Genomic DNA, 22,563 nt, shown 5'->3' on the forward strand with positions numbered 1-22,563 from the left:
GCGGCTATGATCACGTCATAAAGCCTCACCGGTTAGCAATGCTAACACCGGAAAACGCGGAGCACAACCGAACACTTCTGCACAGGCGGACGTTCAATCGGACGACGAAGAGTACCCCGAGTCCAATACATATTCATCGGAGGAGTGGGTACAGTCTGATCACGGAGAAGACACTGGTTATGGACTACGATGCCACCATGAATGGAGTGGATAAGATGGATCAGAACATCTACCACCCGGTATAGGAACTGAAGGACGTGAGGAAGCCAGACGTAACACCACCGTAACGTCACCGTATCATAATCCTGATAGTAGACTTGATGGCAACATGGCCAAACACACACTGCAGTATATACTTGCTATTCCCCGGAAAAAAAGCTGGCAAGAAAGTGTAGCGTCTGCACGCGAAGGGGCAATCGCAGTGAAACTAATCTGTTGTGCAAATCCTGCTGCGTCCCCTTGCACGCAGGGGAGTGTTACAAAAAGAAAAACTGTAGTTGAAACATCCACATAATTGTAAATAGTACCACGGTTGCACACATTTGTAAATAGTTTGCGAAATTGTTTTGTCAAATTGTTACACTGTTGAATGTACAGTGAGGAAAATAAGTATTTCACCCCCTGGTGATTTTGTGAGTTTGACCCTTTACAAAGAAAGGAACGGTCTATAATTTTCATGGTAGGTTCATCTTAACAGTGAGAGACAGAATATTAAAAAAAATCCCAGGAAATCACATTATATTAATTTTAAACATTTATTTGTCTTTTATTGAGGAAAATAAGTATTTCACCCCCTACCAACCAGCAAGAATTCTGGCTCCCACAGACCCAGGGACAAGATTTTAGACCTGCACAAGGCTGGAATGGGCTACAAGACCATTAGCAAGCAGCTGGGTGAAAAGGAGTCAACTGTTGGTGCGATAGTTAGAAAATGGAAGACACACCAATTGACCATCAATCTCCCTCGGTCTGGTGCTCCACGCAAGATCTCACCTCGTGGAGTGAACCGGATCATGAGAAAGGTGAGGAAACAACCCAGAACTACACGGCAGGAGCTTGTTGATGATATCAAGGCAGCTGGGACCACAGTCACCAAGATGACCATTGGTAACACACTACGCCGTAATGGATTGAAATCCTGTAGTGCCCGCAAGGTCCCCCTGCTCAAGAAGGCACATGTACAGGCCCGTCTGAAGTTTGCCAATGAGCACCTGGATGATTCAGAGGAGGCTTGGGAGAAAGTGCTGTGGTCAGATGAGACTAAAATCGAGCTCTTTGGCATCAACTCGACTCGCCGTGTTTGGAGGGCGAAAAAAGCTGACTTTGACCCCAAGAACACCATCCCCACCGTCAAGCATGGTGGTGGAAACATTATGTTTTGGGGCTGTTTCTCTGCTAAGGGTACAGGACGACTTCACCGGATCGAGGGGAGGATGAATGGGGCCATGTACCGGGAAATCTTGGGTGAGAACCTCCTTCCCTCAGCCAGGATATTGAAAATGGGTCGTGGATGGGTGTTTCAGCATGACAATGACCCAAAACATACAGCAAAGGCAACAAAGGAGTGGCTCAAGAAGAAGCACATTAAGGTTATGGAGTGGCCTAGTCAGTCTCCAGACCTTAATCCTATAGAGAACTTGTGGAGGGAGCTGAAGCTTCGAGTTGCCAAGCAACAGCCTCGAAATCTTCAGGATTTGGAGAGGATCTGCAAAGACACAATCCCTCCTGGGATCTGCGCAAACTTGGTGACCAACTACAAGAAACGTCTGACCGCTGTGCTTGCCAACAAGGGTTTCTCCACCAAGTACTGAGTCATGTTTTGCTAGGGGGTGAAATACTTATTTTCCTCAATAAAAGACAAATAAATGTTTAAAATTAATATAATGTGATTTCCTGGGATTTTTTTTAATATTCTGTCTCTCACTGTTAAGATGAACCTACCATGAAAATTATAGACCGTTCCTTTCTCTGTAAAGGGTCAAACTCACAAAATCACCAGGGGGTGAAATACTTATTTTCCTCACTGTAGATAAATGTATTTTGCTATCAAAAAACACTTTCATTGTTGGTGGTAGTGTTTTACAGAAGTAAAGCACTGTTTAGGTTTTTGTGGCATCATTCATGAAAAAAAAAGGTGTCAAATTCACTAGAGTGCATGAAATAATATCGTTTCACAAAAAGCTTGATTTCTCCGTATTTTGTTTGAAAACAGAGCATTTGGGTGAAACTAACCATTTTCTATTGTTGATTACTGAAAAACGGAATAAGGTAGAAACAAACTTTTTTTTCTGATGAAAGATGAGAGTCCAATCTTTCATTTGGTAGTATGTGTGTTACCATAGTCCAAACACAAAATTTTCTGTGGACCTTGAAAGATCAGTCAAAATGCTTAAATCGGCTGGCACCCACAGCATCCCTTTTCTGAAAACGTCTGGCAGTCAAGTTAGCTTAATAAGTTAGCTTTCCATCTGATAGAGTTGTTTCAATTTTTGGATCCAAAAATTAGAGGTCGGTTGTGTTTGTTTGGTCGACTTCGTAATCGTGTCATCAGATTTGCAGCCGCATGTTTTGGACACTCGGGTGAAGAGAGGGGCGGAGCTGTCAACTGATCAGCACCTGGTGGTGTGTTGGCTTCGATAGTGTGGGATGATGCCGGTCAGACCTGGCATACCCAAACGTATTGTGAGGGTTTGCTGGGAATGTCTGGCGGAATGCCCTGTCAAAAAGAGTTTCAACGCTCACCTGCGGCAGAACTTCTCGTCTGAGATACCGAGCCCCCGATACGAGCTATTAGGTTCCCGTACGACCGGTGTCAGAGTTTGGTCTGCATTGCCAGCAGTAAGTCAGATTTGTATCCAGTGAGGGTTGGACTGCTTTTTGTCACAGATTCTGTTCATAACTTTTATGGACAGAATTTCTAGGCGCAGCCGAGGCGTTGAGGGGGTCCGATTTGGTGGTCTCAGCATTGCATCTCTGCTTTTTGCAGATAATGTGTTGCTGTTCGCCAACTCTCACTGGAGCGGTTTGCAGCCGAGTGTGAAGCAGTTGTGTGTGCGGGAGATAGGCGGATCAGTGCACCGTCTGCAGTGATGCTGACTCTGTATTGGTCCATTGTGGTAAAGAAAGAGCAGAGCCTAAAGGCAAAACTCTCAATTTACCAGTCGATCTACGTTCCTACCCTCACCTATGGTCACAAGCTGTGGGTTGTGGCCGAAAGAACAAGATCCCGGATACAAGCGGCCGAAATGAGTTTCCTCCACAGGGGGCTCTCCCTTAGAGATAGGTTGAGAAGCACGGTCATCCGGGAGGGACTCAGAGTCGAGCCGCTGCTCCTCCGCAATAAGAGGAGCCAGCTGAGGTGGCTCGGGCATCTGGTTCAGACGCCTCCCTGGAGAGGTGTTCCAGGCATGTCCCACCGGCGGGAGGCCCCGGGAACGACCTAGGACACGCTGGAGAGATTATGTCTCTCGGCTGGCCTGAGAATGCCTTGGGATCACGTCAGTGGAGCTGGTTTAAGTGGCTGGGGAGAGGGACGTCTGGGCTTACCTCCTAAAGCTGCTGCCCCCACGACCTGACCTCGGATAAGTGGTAGAAGATGGATGAATGGACGGTTCTGTTTGTAACCAAGAAATTGTGAACCATGTCAGAGCTGTCGTAAAAATAATATTTAAAAGATATGTTGCAGCCCATCCCTGCACCACTGATGGAATAGCACCAAGTACAGCCACCGTTAAATCCCTTGGTATTGTAACTTAGAAGACCTGGTTTATAGACTTATACACTTCATCCTAGAAACCCTATAGTTTAGAACAGGATCAGAAAATATGTGTGTGATTAGGCACCACAGAGCCACAGTTCCTCTAACACAGAGGTGGGCAATCTCGGTCCTCGAGGGGCCGGAGTCGTGCAGGTTTTGGAGGTTTCTCAGTTCCAACACAAGCTGATTCCAATCAACAGGATCATTATCAGACTTATGCAGAGCTTGCTGATGAGCTGATCATATATCAGCTGTGTTGGAAAAGGGCAACATGCAAAACCTGCAGGACTCCGGCCCTCGATGCCCACCTCTGCTCTAACACAAACTTAGAACATTGGGGGACAGTTCGGTATAATTTGATCAATTCATATATCTAATTGCTCTTTTTTGAAGTTTGAAAACAGGGAAGGATTTTTTTTTGTTTTCCACAAAATAGGTCAGGTATGGTAATAATAATAAACACTAGAGCTGCGAACAACTACAAAGGGCCCTCGCAGCCTGGGCCACTTTGGGGTACTGGCACATTGGAATTTTTTATTTATTTTTTAAATGGCACAATAAACGACTTTCGGGAAGATTGCGGGAAGCGCGCAGATCTCCAAATCAGTAATATAAAATTGTAATTAAATGACAAAACTCGTACTGAAAACAACATCAAACATGCAATGAATAAAGCTGGGGCGCGTAAAAGCCGAAAGAAAGGCGTGAAGGTGGCGGAACACAGCGAAAGTGAACTTGAAGAAGACGTGTGACGCGGGGGAGGGCCGCTTCCCAGAGGCAATGGTGCAAGGGCTAGCTGGCCTGACTACCTCCATCGACTTCGTGGGGACATGGCTACGTTTAAGTGCGAGCTGAAACAAGAAATAACCTTACTGCGAATGGACATGGAACAAAGACTCAAAGATAACGACATGACGATGAGTGAGCACGGGGCTCTGGCCGAGGCTCAAACCCGCATAGCTGAGCTTGAAGACAGCAACGCGGAGGCTAACGCCACCATGGAAAAGTTACTAACCCGGACCCGGGTGATGCAGGACAAGCTAACGAACCTCGAAGCCAGATCAAGAAGGAATAATGTGGGAATCTTTGGAGTCCCTTAAGACAGTGAAGGCGGCTCGGTGATGGTGTACTTGAATCGTTTATACCAGAATGAGCTTGAACTGCCCGAAGGGACTAATTTACAAATGCAATAGCACAGCGTACTACCGTTTAAACTGCAAGGTGATCCCTGGGAGATAGTGCTCAACTTTCTCAAGTTTGAAACAAAAGAAATGTTACTGAAGAAGGAATGGGCAAAAAAAGAGAGAGAAAGAGAAACTGATTCCGTTTGATCACGACTACCCCACTGAAATTGTGCAGAAACGATGTTCGTATCGGCACATCAAGAAAGCTCTCAAGGAACAGGGAATCCGTTTTCAAACACCGTTCACAAGAATGAGGATACACTGGAGTGACGTCGTCAAAAGCTAAGACAGTGCTGCAGAGGCGGCGCGGGATGCGAGACGAAAAGGATTCAACGTGAGCGAGCCCAGCAGCGACGATGGAGAAGCCGGACGCGACCGGGCTGAGAGAGGATGGAGACGTGTTGATTGTGGGACTTCCAGCTCAGAGACGACGAGACGGGTATGTGGAAGCTACAGGAATACCAAAGACTCCCAAAATAAAATAGCTAAGCATACAAATATAATAATTTGTTTAGTGGATCAAGAAGTACAATTTGATGTTATTTTGACCCGGAATTATTAATGAGATATGTGGCTAAATGCTGACATTGAAAGTGGGAAGTGGGATATGTTGGACATTGCGAGGCTGAATGTACAGTTATATAGTTATAGTTACTGGCCCACATTCTTTGGGGATTTCCAGTCTGCCTACCAACAGGGGAGGGGCAAGGAGCCTTCATGGTGGAAGTTCTCTCTTTTTTTTCCCTTGCTGGGAAAGCACACTTTTTTTTGTATGAGGTATAGCTATTTCAATGTGTTAACTTTAAATGTGAATGGTCTAACAACACCAGTGAAGAGAGGAAAGGTTCTAACAAAATTGAAAAAGGAGGGTATACACTTTGCTCTTTTACAAGAGACACATTTAAATGATCAAGAACATGAAAAACTTAAAAAGATGGGTTTTAGAAATACTTACTATGGTTCATACAAGCATGGGCGTAAAAGAGGGGTGGCAATCTTAGTACACTTCCAAAAAATTCAAGTGTGAAAAAGAAATTAAGGAAAAAGAGGGACGATTTATTTTTGTGAAAGGAAAAGTTGAGTGTGATTGGGTGACTATAATTAATGTTTACGCACCACCAGGGAGTGATAAACAGTTTTCAAGTCTCTCTTTGAAATGATTGCAGTGGAAGCTGAGGGAATGGTAATATGTGTAGGGAATTGGAATGTGACATTGAATCATAATTTGGACATGACAAGCTTAAGGAAACCTGACTAGATTGATTAAAATATCACTGGAGGAATTGGGTTTGATAGATGTTTGGAGAATCTTAAACCCATCTGAGAGAATACACACATTACTCAGCAAATCACAAGGTATACTCTAGGATAGACTCTATTTTCGAATAAATCTGATGTACATAAGATGGAAAACTGTAAAATTGGATGTGCAGATGTTTCTGATCATAATGGCGTATACAATACAATTAAGATTAAAAGTAGAAGAAAAGTGACGACATGGAGATTAAATGAGGGAATTCTTAATAAACAAGGTGTGGTCGACGAAATTTAAAAAAAGATATTACACAATATATAGACGTAAACAATAATGGGGAAGTGGACCCAGCCGTAGTATGGGACACACTCAAGGCGGTTGTTCGAGGAAAACTAATTGCTAAGACATCATGGCTTAAGAAAACAAGGGTGAAAGCATATAAAAAGGAGTTTGACAAACTTAAACAATTGGAGAAAGAATTTATGATAACAAGTTAAAAACAAACCCAACTACAAATTCAAGAGACAAAAAAAAATATCAATAACATCCTAGCTGATGAAACGCAAAAAAAGTTGTTTTTTTTGTATTTTAAACAGAAATACTATGAGGTGGGATCAAAATCTACAAAATTGCTAGCAAGAAGGATAACAAAACGGATTTCAGAGAACGCAATACATGCAATTAAAGATCCTTCTACATGTGAAATAATTAATCAACCTGAAAAATATTGAGAAAATATTTTAAGACGTCTATACAGTTATATGCACACCCCACATCAGCAAGTTCGGAAGAGATGAGGTTTTTACAAGAGTTAGATCTTCCGTTGGAAGATGAGAGTCCAATCTTTCATTTGGTAGTATGTGTGTTTCCATAGTCCAAACACAAACTTTTCTGTGGACCTTGAAAGATCAGTCAAAATGCTTAAATCGGCTAGCACCCACGGCATCCCTTTTCTGAAAACGTCTGGCAGTCAAAGAGTTAATACAGAATGAATAAGGGGTAGGACTAGATATGTTTTTTTTCCTTCCTACCCCTTTTGAACATATAAACTATTTTCTTTCTTCTTATTCTTGTTTTTTTCTTTTTATTTCAATTTATGGTTAATACTTGTAATGTTTTTTTCATGTTATTTTATGTTTATATGTTCAATAAAACCAAAACCAAACCAAAATGGCAAGGCAGCAGGAAGTGACGAGTTTTCGGCAGTGTGGTACAAAGTGTTTAAGAATGAGTTGATGCCAATACGCCACAGTACCTTGAACTAGACGCTGAAGAATGGTAAAATTCTAAGCTCCTGGTCGGAGGCGATAATTACACTCATTCCGAAACCAGGTAAAAACAAAGAATGTTGTGCAAATTATCGTCCTATCTCAGTATTGAATATAGACTATAAAAAATATATGTCAATCATATCAACTCTTTCCTGTCTGAATTAATTTATGAGTATCAAACAGGGTTCATACAAGGGCGACAGACACACAATAAGAAGGACTCTTCATATTACGGAAAGAGCCCAAAGAGAAGGAAAGTACAGTTTTGTTAAGCATGGATGCCAAAAAGGCATTTGATTTGGTAAATTGGAAGTTCTGTCAGGAGGGGGAAGCTCGAGGACCCAAATGCGGGAAGACAGGGCGAGGAGGCAGAGGTTCAATCAAAAAGAGGGATTTAATTTCTATTCAAACAAAAGGCGATCTTCCAAATTAAATGATAAACCAAAACTAGAAACAAAACATGGGGGTAACAAGGCAAAAAATGAGCAGCATGACATGGGGAACAGACAATGCGAAAACGGGCAGCATGACACGAGGAAAGACAATGAACCGACACAGACAGAGGGGAGACAGCAGACTAAATACACAGACACTAACGACACACCTGGGCAAGACACAAGTGGCTTAGGCCACTGATTGGATCACACGAGGAAGGGCAGGATCACGCTTAACAAGACAAGGAAGACACACAAGGAAAACAGATCCAAACATGACAAGTACTTATTTTTTGGTCCTGGAGAGAATGGGTTTCAACACCGAAGCTATAGGAATCGTGAAAAGTCTATACACTCAACCCACAGCTAGATTGAAAATAAATGGAAGTCTGTCAGAATTTATTTTTTTTACATAGATCCACCAGGCAGGGATGTTGCTTATCACCGGCACTTTTCGCTCTATTCATCGGGCTATTGGCTCAAGCAGTGAGACAGAATCAGGATATATTAGGAGACGATAGATGGTTGGAACATAAAATTGGTCTTTTTTCTGAAGATGTGATAGTTTTCCTCGAACAACCAAATCAATCTCTAACTAAACTAATGAAGCTTATGGGAACATTTGAATATCTGTCTGGATACACAATTAATATTTTGAAAACCCAAATTTTATCCCCACACAAAAAATAAAACAAACTTTTAAATTTAATTGGGGAATGAAATCTATTAAATATTTGGGAGTGGAGATAACGAAAGATTTTCAAAACATAAATGCAAAAAATTATGCAGTGGTACAGGACAGTACGCAGAAAATTATACAAAGGTGGACGCCACTCCCTTTAGATTTCAGCTCCAGGAATGAAATAGTAAAAATGAACATTCTTCCACGATTTTTGTACCTGTTCCAAGCCCTACCAGTGGAGGTCACCCCAACCCATTTTACATCGTGGGACAGGGCTATATCTAGGTATATCTGGTAAGATAAAAGGCATAGGGTTAAATTCAATAGGCTTACCCAAAGGAGGGTTGGCTTTGCCAAGCCTTAAACGTTACTATTATGCAGCACAAATTAAATATACAGTCCTGCTCACCATTAATGGCATTCATGAAGGTAAAGTACATAATGTGGAATATCTTAAGAAAAAAACTAATCACGTAAATCCTTTTATTTTTTTACAGCAAACTTGTGTTTTATCCTAAAGACCAAATGATTAAAAAACAATTTAAAACAATAAACAATGGGCGGAAAAATTTTAAATCTTAAAATGTGCTCTGTCACTGGTATTGGCACCCTTTCCTGTAAATCAGTATGGAAACACATTGTGACACACCTTTGGTAAATCAAAAATGAAAATTCCCTGTTCTAAATGGTCTGTGCCCAATTGACATGAATTAACCAATGAATGATGACCTAGATGTTTTTAAAAGCCACCTGTTATCCCTTTTCTTTTGTCAAAATCATGAAAACAAAGGAGCTATCTGAGGACATCAGAAGTGCAATTATTCACAAACACAAGACCTCCAAAGGGTATAGAGCCATTTCAGCGGTGTGTAATGTTATTAAGAAGTTTGACGAGCATGGAACTGTCAAGAACCTCCATGAACGTGGGGGTAAGAGAGAAATTGATGACAGAAGTCTTCGACGGTTGGTGCGAATGGTGGAAAAAAACACCATGTTAAACATGCAAAAACCTGAAAGCCAACCTGGAACAATTTGGGAACATGTTTTCAAGAAGTACCATGCGCCACACACTGAACCAAAAACAGGGCTTCATGGACAAACCACAATTCTTTTGGGAAACTGTTCTGTGGACAGATTAACCAAAAGTAGAGATTTTCCAAATTCTATGGGGCTGCTTTGCTGCATCTGGTACTGGAGGCCTTAAACATATCACACGAATCATGAAACCAGAGAACTATCAAGTCATTCTATGGGGGACATGTCCTACCAAGTGTTAGACAAGTCGGTTTGTGTTGAAGGTCATGGGTCTTCCAGCAAGACAAAGACCCAAAGCACACATCCAAAAGCATACAGGAATGGTTAAGAAGCAAAAAATACTGTTTTGAAATGGCCAGCAATGACCCCTGATCTTAATCCAATTGAAAATCTTTGATATGAGCTGAAATGTGCCATTAGGAAAAGAAACCTGTAAACATTCAAGAGCTTGAACAATTTGCAAAGGAAGAATGGGGGGAAATATCAGCTCAAAAGTGCAAGAAGCTTAGAAATTACTACAAGAAACGTTTGGAAGCTTTCATCCCTGCCAAAGGGTGTGCAACCAAATATCAAATTTATTTTGTAGAATTACTTTGGGCATCCAACTAAAAGGTCCTGATGATATAAAATTGGTACATTTCCATTGATTTCTGAAGATATTGTCGAGCTCATGCAAAAAATGAAGGAGGTGTATATATGACTGGTGTAATCCAAATTGTGGTAGTGGAAAGAAATGGAAACTAAGACACTTGACAGACCCATTCAGCACATGGTGGGAGACAGGCAGGCTTTTGATGAGAGTAAAGTATATCTAGATCCCATATCAAAACATACACTGACAATGTGGTACAGGGTACTACAAATGCATAAAATCCAACAGTATGCAGCATAATTAAAGCGGATACAGACGCTCCCCTACTTACGAACATTCGAGTTACGAACAACGGTACATACGAACATGTCTGCGCGCATGCGCGCATGTCAAAAAATGTTCGGAAAGAGATGCTGTAAGTTAGATTTTTTATTGCGCACCTTTTTCCGAGTACTGTACTGCTTCTTTCCGCCGCTAATACCGACGCTTGGCGCTGTGAGAGCTCACCCAGCATTGGAGGCTCAGCAACGTGTCGAGGAGGAGGAAGAAGAAGAAAAACCCCCTTCGCTCATAGATAAAGCCATCGCACTCTTCGAGCAGCAAGACCCAAATATTGAACATTGCACAAAGGTTGCAAATCAATTGAATGATGCCATACAGTGCTACCGCATCATTTATGATGAAAAAAGAAGAAAACTGTGCAATCGTCGTTAGATCGCTTCTTTCGGCCAGTTTCTAGTAAATTCTCCAAGGAAGATACTCATCAACCCTCATCTTCTTCTCCGCGACCCTCAACTTCTTCCTACATTGAAGTTACGGAGGAGGAAGTAACTTTTGAAGCCCATTCCAGCGACGACGAAGAACCTCTCATGATATAAAATCCTCCTCTTCCTCCTCCTCCTCCTCCTCCATCAAATCCTTAAGCATCGAGTATATCTTCCAAAAGTAAGTTAAACTTCATTTTATTTATCTTATTACGTACATGTACATACTGTGTGTGTCTCTCGCTCTCTCTCTCTAACATACGTAGTACAGTACTGTACGTATTCTCTTTAAACATAAATTATAATACAAAATATAGCACTGAAGCAACTTACGAACAAATTCACCTTACGAACGATCGCTCGGAACGTAACTCGTTCGTAAGTTGGGGAGCGTCTGTACATGAGGAAATCAGATTTAAACCAGCTCAAAATGATTCTACCTTTAGATACTGGATTACGAGAGGAATGACAGCATGGTGTGTTCTTGAAGGAAATGGAAATGAACGGAGCTTTCAATCTCAGAGAAATTCTATCTTCAGAAACAAGATTTTTTAACTTCAGATGAGAGATTATTATAGAAAAGAAATAGAGGGGATTCCCTCTGAAGATGAGAGTGGGGTGATACTAATTATGACTAAAGCATATCAAAGTAGTAACTTAAAAATTATCTCGTCATTGTATAAAGTACAAACCCAATTCCAAGAAAGTTGGGACACTATACAAATTGTGAATAAAAATTTAATGCAATTATGTGGAAGTGCCAATTTTTTATATTTTATTCAGAATAGAACATAGGGAACAGGTCAAAAGTTTAAACTGAGAAAAAATATAATTTGGGGGAAAAACTATGTTGATTTTAAATTCCATGGTGTCAACAAATCTCAAAAAAGTTGGGACAAGGCCATTTTCACCACTGTGAGGCATCCCCTCTTCTTCTTACACAGTCTGCAAACGTCTGGGGATCGAGGAGACAAGTTTCTCAAGTTTAGAAATAGGAATGCTGTCCCATTCTTGTCTAACAGGCGTCTCTCTAACTTTTCAACTCTCTTGGGCTTTTTTTGTTGCACCTCCCCCTTTATGATGCGCCAAATGTGCTCTATAAGTGAAATAAGTGGACTGCAGGCTGGCCATTTCAATACCCTGCCCGTTTCCTACGCAGCCATGATGTTGTAGTTGGTGCTGCATGTGGTCTGGCATTATCGTGTTGAGAAATGCAAGATTTTCTCTGAAAGTGATGATGCCTGGATGGGAGCATATGTTGTTCTCGAATCTGAATGTACCTGAATGTACGATGCCTTTCCAGATGTGGAAGCTGCCCATGCCACACGCACTCATGCAACCCTATACGATCACAGATGCAGGGTTATAAACATATAAGAGTGCTGATAACAACTTGGGTTGTCCTTGTCCTCTTTAGTCATTATAATATAGCGCCCCAGTTTTCCACAAAGAACTTCGAATCATGATTCGTCTGGCCACATAACAGGTTTCAACTTTGCCACGTCTACTTTAGAAATGGCTTCTTCTTTGTACTGTAGTGTTTCATCTGCCAACGGCGGCTGGCACGGTGGATTGTGTTCACCCGCAATGTTTTCTGGAAGTATTGATGAGCCCTTTCTGTGATTTCCCTTACAAGAAGCATTCCTGTTTGTGGTGCAGTGCCGTTTAAGGGCCCAATGATCATGGGCATCCAGTAAGATTTTTCGGCCTTGACCCTTACACATAAAGATTGTTCCAGATTCTCAGAAACTTTGGATGATGTTATGCACTCTAGATGATGATTACTTCAACCTTTTTGCTATTTTTCGCTGGTAAACACCTTTCTGATATTTCTCCACTATCTTTCTGTGCAACATTGGAGGAATTGGTCATTCACTCCCCATCTTCGCTTCTGAGAGACACTGCCACTCCGAGAAGCTCTTTTTATACTCAAGTTGCCAATGGACCTCATTAGTGCTAACTGGTCTTCCAGCTGTTTTTGCAAGTGCAATTGACTTTTCCAGCCTCTTATTGCTAACCTGTCCCAACTTTTTTGAGATTTGTTGGCACCATGAAAATTACAATCAACATATTTTCCCCTTAAAATTATACATTTTCTCAGTTTAAACTTTTGACCTTTCATCTATTTTCTATTCTGAACAAAATATTGAAATTTGGCACTTCCACATAATTGCATTCAGTTTTTCAATTTGTATAGTGTCCCAGATTTGTGGGAATTGGGTTTGTAGACAACCTGATTTAACATTCAATTTTGACAACTTTAGTTTCCTTTAATATTCGTTTGTTGTGAATATGTTTAACAGACATGGAGTTTAAATTTGGTATAAAAGTGAACGTCTAGCAAACGTCTATAAATAGATTTAAACGTCTAAGATTAGACGAGGCGTATGCAATTGGTATAAAAATAAACATCTAGAAAATGTCTAACTTTAGACCTCTATAAATAGACGTCTATTAGCGGTTATTAAAACATCTAAGAATAGACGATGGGTCTAGACGTAGATGTCTAAAAAACTTTCATTTTTAGACCATTTGTAGACCGTTTTTAGCCTAGACATTCTAAATTTAGACGTTTATTAGACGTCGGGACATATATATTTTTTATATATATGTTGATTTGACGGTGATGGAATGAATACAACTGTAAGAAAGAGTCAGCATCCTGCATATATTTTAATGACAACAAATGCAGCCGCGATCTTTTGACAAGCAATTTCAGAAGTTGTCCTGCACATAATACACGTGATATAGTCACAAATGTAGCTATGATGCGGAGTACAAGCGTGTAAAAACTGAATATTAAACCAATATGGATTGGAACATCCGGTCAACTTTTACCCGCTTGATTAACGGCGGCGTTTGTGAGGCATCGCCAATGTTTACTTGCTTTGTCAATTACAATGTGTTAGCTCAATGCAGTGAGGGTTTTCTGATTGTGTTTGGCTGCTTTACTTATCTTTTCTTTAGCGGTAGTCGTACTTGAGTCCCAAAGTCACGTAATCCTCCATATGGTCCATGTTGGAACAGAAGTGCTTTTCACGGCGAGCGTTTTCCGGCACACGTTGTTATTTTGGTATTGTCAACCCTAAATAATTTCCAGGCTAGTCATGCTAAGTTGATTAGTCACTAAAACAAGACTGCGATTCCATGTTGTCATTTGTAAACACTTCTCCCATCTTCCTCACGGCTGGCGCCACCGAGTCACGTGACTGAATCCTGCCCGCAGAATGAAGACGTATCACTTCCTCCTCTTCCGTCCATGCATGCTGATTTGCCAAATGAGAACTTTCATCACTTCCTCCTACTTTTCAGCCAATCAATTGAGCCGTTTTTCCCCATTTAGAGACAGTATTAAAACTCGATAATGTTAAGCTGAACATTGTGAAAGCCAAGTTGACGATAATATCGATGACGATGATTATCGCCCTCTAGTGGCGAGCTAAAATAAAAAAATAAGAGGTGTGTGTCATCTAGCCGACATACCACTATGAGGCAGCACTGATTTGGGATCAATAGGTCACACGACCTGGAAGCTATTGAGCATAAATGCTCATATTTACAGGATGACATAAAATAAGTGGAGAGCTAAAACCAAAAAATAAGAGGTAAGTCATCGAGCTGCCATGACACTATGACACATTTTGAAAACTGGATGTCGTTCTCCGCGCCAGCGTCCCTTCGCGCATACTACCGTAAATCCAAGAAAAGGGTGAAGAGAAAGGGAGAACTTGATATGAAGAGCGGCTGGCTTGACTCTGTAAAAAGAAGAGGCGGCTAGCTTCACCTCAGTCAAAAATACTGTTGGCTGTCAGTCGCAAAGGAAACCGAAATGAACGCATTCTCGTCATTCACTTCAAAGAGCCAAAACATGATTGTCACCGCAGTTATTTTTATCTGGATTCACAGTTTTGTGAGTCAATGTTTATTAATGAGGAGCAAATTACAAATTTTGACATGCAAACTACATGCAACCAACTTATTTCGAGCCTTTGCATATAATTGTTATTATGTCCAACAAAATTCACAGGCATTTTTTTTAAAATTCAAATTCAGTGTACTCACAGAGCATTATCGAATTTCCCAGAACTGTACTGGTGAACATAGGAGGAATAGGCCAGGTCTTCATGAGCTGTCGCAACATGGATGTTTTTTCCTCCAAATACAGACTGTCTGATGTCCAATGCTGTCTGAGATTTGCACAAAAAGAAATTGTTTTTAGATACATAAATGTGCTTTTCATTGAAAACCAGAACACGGTGAAAAGGCTTTGGGACTTACATAGATATCTGAAAGAGAACCTGTGACTGTTATTAGTGTGTTATTAGTGTGCTGTGCTTGTGGAAATTCTTGTTTATCCAGGTCATTTTCAGGAAATGCCAGAAACAGACTCTTGTGGATATAGCTGACAATATAGTGCATGGCTGATGGTTCCAACCTTCTGCAATGTTTCATTATTTTGTAAGCACTCAGTGATTTTTCTATTGGGTCTCCTTTTGGTCTCCTATATGTGGTGGCAACTCAAATTTTTGAATGTCATCGGAGAACAGTTTCCGGCGCTGCACGAGCAGCAGTGAGCTGGGTTTGCGAGATTTTATTTTTATGTTGTCTTAGACCGTCATATGAATGGTGTTTTTGTCCTCTTCATTTTTCCTTTTAACTATTTAGAGTCATCATGGATTTGTGGAATGTTTTGTTTATGTACAGTGTCGTTTTTGGAACAGTTTTTAACTTTCAAGCAAACATTTCACACTACGGAGTGGGTAAACAACACGGAAGGCTCAAGTATAGCCGTGACTTCCTCGTACAATGTGGCGAATTAACCACCAGGATTTTATCAATATCCGACGGCATTCCGTCTGAATTCTGCAGGAGCAGCACTGCCCACCGGAAAGTGTTGGCAGCGATTACAGTAAAGTGTGGCCGGAAAGGAAAGGATGTGTACGATGACTCGGACCCGGCGACAGACATCAGCAGTCGGCGGGACAAGTGAGGAAGTGGGGTTGGAAGGGTGGAGTGTGACAGAGGCTACGCAAGCTGGGTCTGTATCACCTGCCGCTTTCTTCACTGAGAAGTAAAATTGACGAGTTGCAGGCTAACGTGAAATATCCACGTGAATAGGGGTGGTAATTGAAAAACGGTTCTTGTTAAGAACCAGCTCCCAGTGTTTCAATTCCTTGGCATCGTTTGCCATTTTTACTAACGATTCCCTTATTGGTTCCGCGCGGGACGATGACGTCACCACGCATGTGACATTTACAAGCGTGTCGAGCAACAAACATGGCATTACGCTCGAAAGCTTGGTGACATTTTACAAGAAAAGCTAACAACAGAGGAACTTTTAGTATTTACAAATTGGATATTTTGTCTCAGGGAGGAAACATTACCATTATGCAAAAGGATTGCACACAGCATGCGATGACTGTCGTGTTTGTGAGCGCTCTGGTGGGCGCAACCAAGCAGCAGCATCCTCTCCTATCAACACTCCAAGGTAGTAACTATATTAGCACTCGTTTGGCTTTGGCATTAGAACCTGCCGTTTAACTGATAATGTTAAAGCCCGTATCCCACTAAACGGTGCTGGGTTGCGAGTGTTTTTTCATTTGGGTTCATTCAAGGTTGCAAAACGTGCAAAGATGTAGAGAACAAACCCCGACGTAAAAGCAACACTCGCTACTTCCACACATTCTGACTCAGCTCATAGGCAGCTCAGGGGGGACACACTCAAGTTTACTGGCTGCGTCTGCTTTGACTGAGGCAAGGAGGAGTTTTTGAGTGCTCAGTTCATATGAGTGTTGAAATGTTACAGTGTGGACATTATTGTCAAAAAATCATCTAGGTTGTATTTTGAAAACTTCTACAGAAGATGCTTTTTTTTATATTGTAGTTATGTTTATTTTCAAATCTTTTTTCTTTCTTTTTTTTCTGGGGACCCCATGGCACCCCATTGAGGAGTCCTCCAATATCCTCTTAAAACTCTTCAAAACTTCACTGTTGAGTTTGTAAGGTCATGTTACTTTTAAACATGTCTCTTGTTTACAGATACAATTAAGACATACAAAGTGGATGCTAATCTATCTGTTTATTCTCCTTTTTCCAAAAAAGAACCAATAAGAAAATCGATAGGGAATCGAATCATTAACTCTTTTGACTGCCAACCATTTTCAGAAAAGAGAACATGTGGGTGCCAGCTGATTTAGAGCATTTTGACTAATCTTTCAAGGTCCACAGAAAATTTTGTGTTCGGACTATGGAAACACAGATACTACCAAATGGAAGATTGACCTCTCATCGTTCATCAGAAAAAAAAATATGTTTCTACCTTATTCAGTTTTTCAGTAATCAACAATAGAAAATAGGTTAGTTTCACCCAAATGCTCTGTTTTGGACCAAAATACGTAGAAATCAAGCTTTTTGTGAAACGATATTATTTCATGCACTCTAGTGAATTTGACACCTTTTTTTCCATGAATGATGCCACAAACACCTAAACAGTGCTTTACTTCTGTAAAACACTACCATCAACAATGAAAACGTGTTTTTTGATAGCAAAATAAGTTTATTTACATTCAACAGTGTAACAATTTGACAAAACAATTTGGCAAACTATTTACAAATGTGTGCAACTGTGCATGTGTGGTACTATTTACAATTGTGTGGATGTTTCAACTACACAGTTTTTCTTTTGTGTGGTATATTGTGCAACACTCCCCTGCGTGCAAAGGGACGCAGCAGGATTTGCACCACAGATTAGTTTCACTGCGATTGCCCCTTCGCGTGCAGACCCTACACTTTCTTCAGTCAGGCTTACAACTTAATGTTGCTAAGACTAAACACATGCGGTCTGATTTCCATAGGACTCTACCTACTATGCCACCAACCATTATAAAAGGTTAAATTAACATTGACATTAAAATTATCGCTAATGCCTTTGCATCTGGACTAGAAACAGTAATCTCGACAATTATCCAAAGCGATCAAACAGGAGGCTTTTTAAGCTTATTAGCATGTCACAGCGGCATGATAAAAATGCAGTTATTATATTGTTAAATGCAGAAAAAGCCTTCGACAAAGTTAACTGTCCTTCCTCTTTGCTGTTCTAAATAAATTTGGCTTTGGGGAGTCATTTATTCACAGGGTATCAGTATTATATGACTCTCCCGAAGCTACAGTTACTAATGGGATTACATCTCAGAGTTTTACTCTACAAAGAGGCACAAGACAGAGATGCCCATTGTCTCCTTTATTATTTGCTATATTTATTGAGCCGCTTGTATTAGCTATACGCTAGGATAGAAGGATACAAGGAATTCGCTCTGAGGCAACAGAACACAAAATATATATATATATATATATATATATATATATGATATTTTACTTTATTTAGAAGAACCTGCTATCTCGTTAGGGGACGTATTTAACTTAATAACTAAATTCTCACATTTATCAGATTATTCTATTAAATGGACAAAATCAACACTACTACCTATTACTGAAAATTCATGGACCCTGCAAACCAGGACCCACCCTACTCTTTTCCCATAGGTAATTTAAAATACTTGGGCATAAAAATGTCACCTAAATGAACTGATTTAATTAATTTAAACTTCACTCCACTTCTGAATAGCATTCGCAGTGCCCTGGAGCGCTGGAATAATCTTCCTATTTCTCTAATAGGACGAATAGCCACCATAACAATGAAAGTTGTACCCAAAATAAATTAGATTAGTCTATTTACTCTTCAGGAAAGCAAATCCAAAGGAGGTCTAGAGGCACAAAATTGTATGCACTACAATATAGTGTGGCATCACGAAGGGACGTGTAGTGGAGGGACGCTACATTCCTTTTCAGAAGCCAGTGACTTGCACCAAAATGGCCGCCCATCTGGACACTACATCTCCCACGATGCCTCACAACCCCAACGGGTGTGGTCACTTAGAGACTGAGGTGGTGGTGGAGAAGGACTGGAAGAACTTAAATCCTGAAACCCACCCAACATGGAGAAAAGTTGTGTCTTTTTAGGTTACAAAGACTACCTTTTGGAAACGTTTTTTGCCAGCCTGAGTTGATGCCTTGTGATGAACTTTTGTGGGGGGGTTTAAGCCATCTGCCCATCTGAGAATAAACATTGATTTTGTTTAACTTTCAACCTTGATAATCTAATCCAGCGGATATCCGAGCTTCACATAGATCAACCACAAAACTAGATGGAGCAATAAATGCAGGTGCTGTAGGAGACCCAGAAGGCCCAACAGGAAACCAACGTGGCCCTACTCCAGCAGCAGATAAAGGCAAACCAACTCAAAGAGGAGGAGCTGCTCTTTTTGACAAGAACTAAAGCCAAGGCCAGCGACTTCATCCCCAAAATGGGGGTGACCGATGACGTGGACGCATACCGTCATGCCTTTGAAGCAACAGCAACACAAGAAGAATGGCCAGTGGGTTGGACTCTTCGCGCCGTTTCTCTCAGGTGAAGCACTCAAAGCATATCAGGATTTAGAGACTGACATAAGACAGGACTATGATCAGTTAAAGGCGGAGATCCTGAGCCGACATGGGCTTACAAAATTTTGCATGGCCCATTGTTTTCATAATTGGTAATTTAAAAATTAGACCACGCCCCGCTCACAGATGCATGAACTCATCAGAATAATGAGGAAAGGGCTAGAAGTGGACAAGAGTAGTCCTGCAGAAATAATAAAGACTCTAGTCATGGACCGTTATTTACGAGCCCTTCCCTATGATGCCCAAAAAAATAAACAGCCAACAGAAAGTGACAATGGCCATAGAGCTAATCAAAGCTGTTGAGCAGTTCCAAGCCGCCTTAGACATGTTAAAACGATCCCGAAAGGGGTCCGAAACATCCGTGACTCCTCGGCCCCGAGTGCCTCACCTGAGTAGCCCTCTGACAGACTGGTTCCCCACAGCAGGACCAAAAAGATTGAGAAGACCGGTACAGCAAAAAGGGGCCCTGGGCCTTGAGTCTCAACAGTGCTACCGTTGTGGGGAGGTGGGACATATCTCCTGGCAGTGCGGGAAATCAGATGTGCACATGCCCACCGCAGAGACTGCGAGTAGCACACACACTCAATTTGACCCCCTCCTGGGGGAAAGCGGAAGCCCCAGACCCCCATGCCCTGTAACTGTGAATCAGTGTGACATCAAAGCCCTGCTCTATTCCGGAAGTGCTCGAACCCTGGTCCAAGAGGCGGTGGTGCAGGCCTCTTCCCTGACCCAGGAAGATTGAGTACCAATTGTGTGTGTGTTCATGGAGATATTCGTGAATATCCTACCACCATGGTGAAACTCACCACCACTAAAAGCACATTCGATGTGGAAGTGGGAGTGATCAAGGCCCTTCCGGTTCCTGTCCTAACTGGCTGCGATTGCCCGGCTTTCGAGATGCTGTGGCTTGAAGCACAGAAGCGTGACTCGCAAACCCCGAAAACAGTGTGCCCAAGCACTAGCAGCGGAAGTAAGCGGACCAGACATCACACACGGGGGTTCGAGGGGCTCCGTGCCACAATCGGCATCCAGCGAAGACGACGGGGAACCCCCAAGAGCAGAAGCACCCCTTAAAGGTCAGTATCGAACGGAACAATTACAAGACCCCACCCTTTGCAATGTGGTAAAAAACCTTCAGATGATTGGGGGTACATTAGTGGAAACCCGGATCAATCCAACCTATCCCCACTTTGCCATAAAAAATGGCCTCTTATAAAATCATTGAACAGTTATTCGTTCCCCAAATACACCGCTCTACAGTGTTACAGTTGGCCCACACCCACTTAATGGGGGCTCACTTGGGGGTTGAGAAAACAAAAGAAAGAGTGTTACAAAGGTTATTTTGGCCGGGAATGCACAAAGAAATAGAAAACTACTGTCGCAGTTGTCCCGATTGTCAATTGAAAGCACCCAAATAGTCATATAAGAATCCGCTCATCCCGTTACCTATCATAGAAACTCCTTTTGAAAGGGTGGGAATAGCCTGCCCAAGAAAACTGCCCAACAGTGCTCGTGGACACCGATATATATTAGTGATTATTGACTATGCAACCCAGTACCCGGAAGCCATCCCCTTACAAAAAGCAAACACTACTCAGATAGCCAAAGAACTTTTCCTCTTCAGCAGGCGGGTGGGGCTGCCAAAAGAAATTCTTACAGACCAAGGTACAGACGCTCCCCAACTTACGAACGAGTTACGTTCCGAGCGATCGTTCGTAAGGTGAATTTGTTCGTAAGTTGCTTCAGTGCTATATTTTGTATTATAATTTATGTTTAAAGAGAATACGTACAGTACTGTACTACGTATGTTAGAGAGAGAGAGCGAGAGACACACACAGTATGTACATGTACGTAATAAGATAAATAAAATAAAGTTTAACTTACTTTTGGAAGATGTACTCGATGCTTAAGGATTTGATGGAGGAGGAGGAGGAGGAGGAAGAGGAGGATTTTATATCATGAGAGGTTCTTCGTCGTCGCTGGAATGGGCTTCAAAAGTTACTTCCTCCTCCGTAACTTCAATGTAGGAAGAAGTTGAGGGTCGCGGAGAAGAAGATGAGGGTTGATGAGTATCTTCCTTGGAGGATTTACTAGAAACTGGCCGAAAGAAGCGATCTAACGACGATTGCACAGTTTTCTTCTTTTTTCATCATAAATGATGCGGTAGCACTGTATGGCATCATTCAATTGATTTGCAACCTTTGTGCAACGTTCAATATTTGGGTCTTGCTGCTCGAAGAGTGCGATGGCTTTATCTATGAGCGACAGGCGTTTCTTCTTCTTCCTCCTCCTCGACACGTTGCTGAGCCTCCAATGCTGGGTGAGCTCTCACAGCGGCAAGTGTCGGTATTAGCGGCGGAAAGAAGCACTACAGTACTCGGAAAAAGGTGCGCAATGAAAAATCTAACTTACAGCATCTCTTACCGAACATTTTTTGGCATGCGCACAGACATGTTCGTATGTACCGTTGTTCGTAACTCGAATGTTCGTAAGTAGGGGAGCGTCTGTACTCCCTTTATGTCAAGAGTTACCAGAGAGACGTCTACTCTTTTGCAAGTAAAACAGTTGAGAACCTCGGTCTACCACCCTCAAACAGATGGGTTAGTAGAGAGGTTCAACATGACTCAAATTGATGCTGAGAAAGGCCATCGACAAAGATGGAAGAAATTGGGACCAGCTCCTTCCCTATCTCCTGTTCGCGGTGAGAGAAGTTCCAGAGGCTTCTACCGGCTTCTCACTTTTTGAGATGCTATATTGCCACAAACCAAGGGGGCTGTTAGACATTGCAAAGGAGACGTGGGAGGAACAACCCTGTCCCCACCGCACCATGATTTAACATGTGGGGAGCCATGAGGGACAGAATGGCCGCGGTGATGCCCATTGTGAAGGAACCCATGGGGAAAGCCCAAAGAGAACAGAGCGGGACGTATGATAGGACAGCCATCCCAGGGACTTCAAACCGGGAGATAGGGTATTAGTGCTGGTCCACACTGTGGAATGCACATTTCTAGCTACATGGCAAGGCCCCTTTGAGGTGATTGAGAAAGTGGGGGATGTCAACCACAAGGTGCGAGGAAAGGTGAGCAA

The 22,563-nt window shown here is 41.9% G+C and overlaps 1 protein-coding gene across 2 annotated transcripts in view; it reads right to left on the reverse strand.

Moving 5' to 3' along the window:
* appbp2 (amyloid beta precursor protein (cytoplasmic tail) binding protein 2) overlaps positions 1–22,563 on the reverse strand; it is a 92,029-nt gene that overhangs the window by 21,560 nt on the left and 47,906 nt on the right. For both annotated transcript variants that reach the window (XM_077566486.1, XM_077566487.1), the window contains one exon: positions 15,037–15,161. In XM_077566486.1, coding sequence (XP_077422612.1) covers positions 15,037–15,161 — 125 coding nt within the window. The remainder of the gene's footprint in view (positions 1–15,036; positions 15,162–22,563) is intronic.

The sequence above is a fragment of the Vanacampus margaritifer genome, chromosome 5, assembly GCF_051991255.1.
Source record: "Vanacampus margaritifer isolate UIUO_Vmar chromosome 5, RoL_Vmar_1.0, whole genome shotgun sequence".
Taxonomy (NCBI): domain Eukaryota; kingdom Metazoa; phylum Chordata; class Actinopteri; order Syngnathiformes; family Syngnathidae; genus Vanacampus; species Vanacampus margaritifer.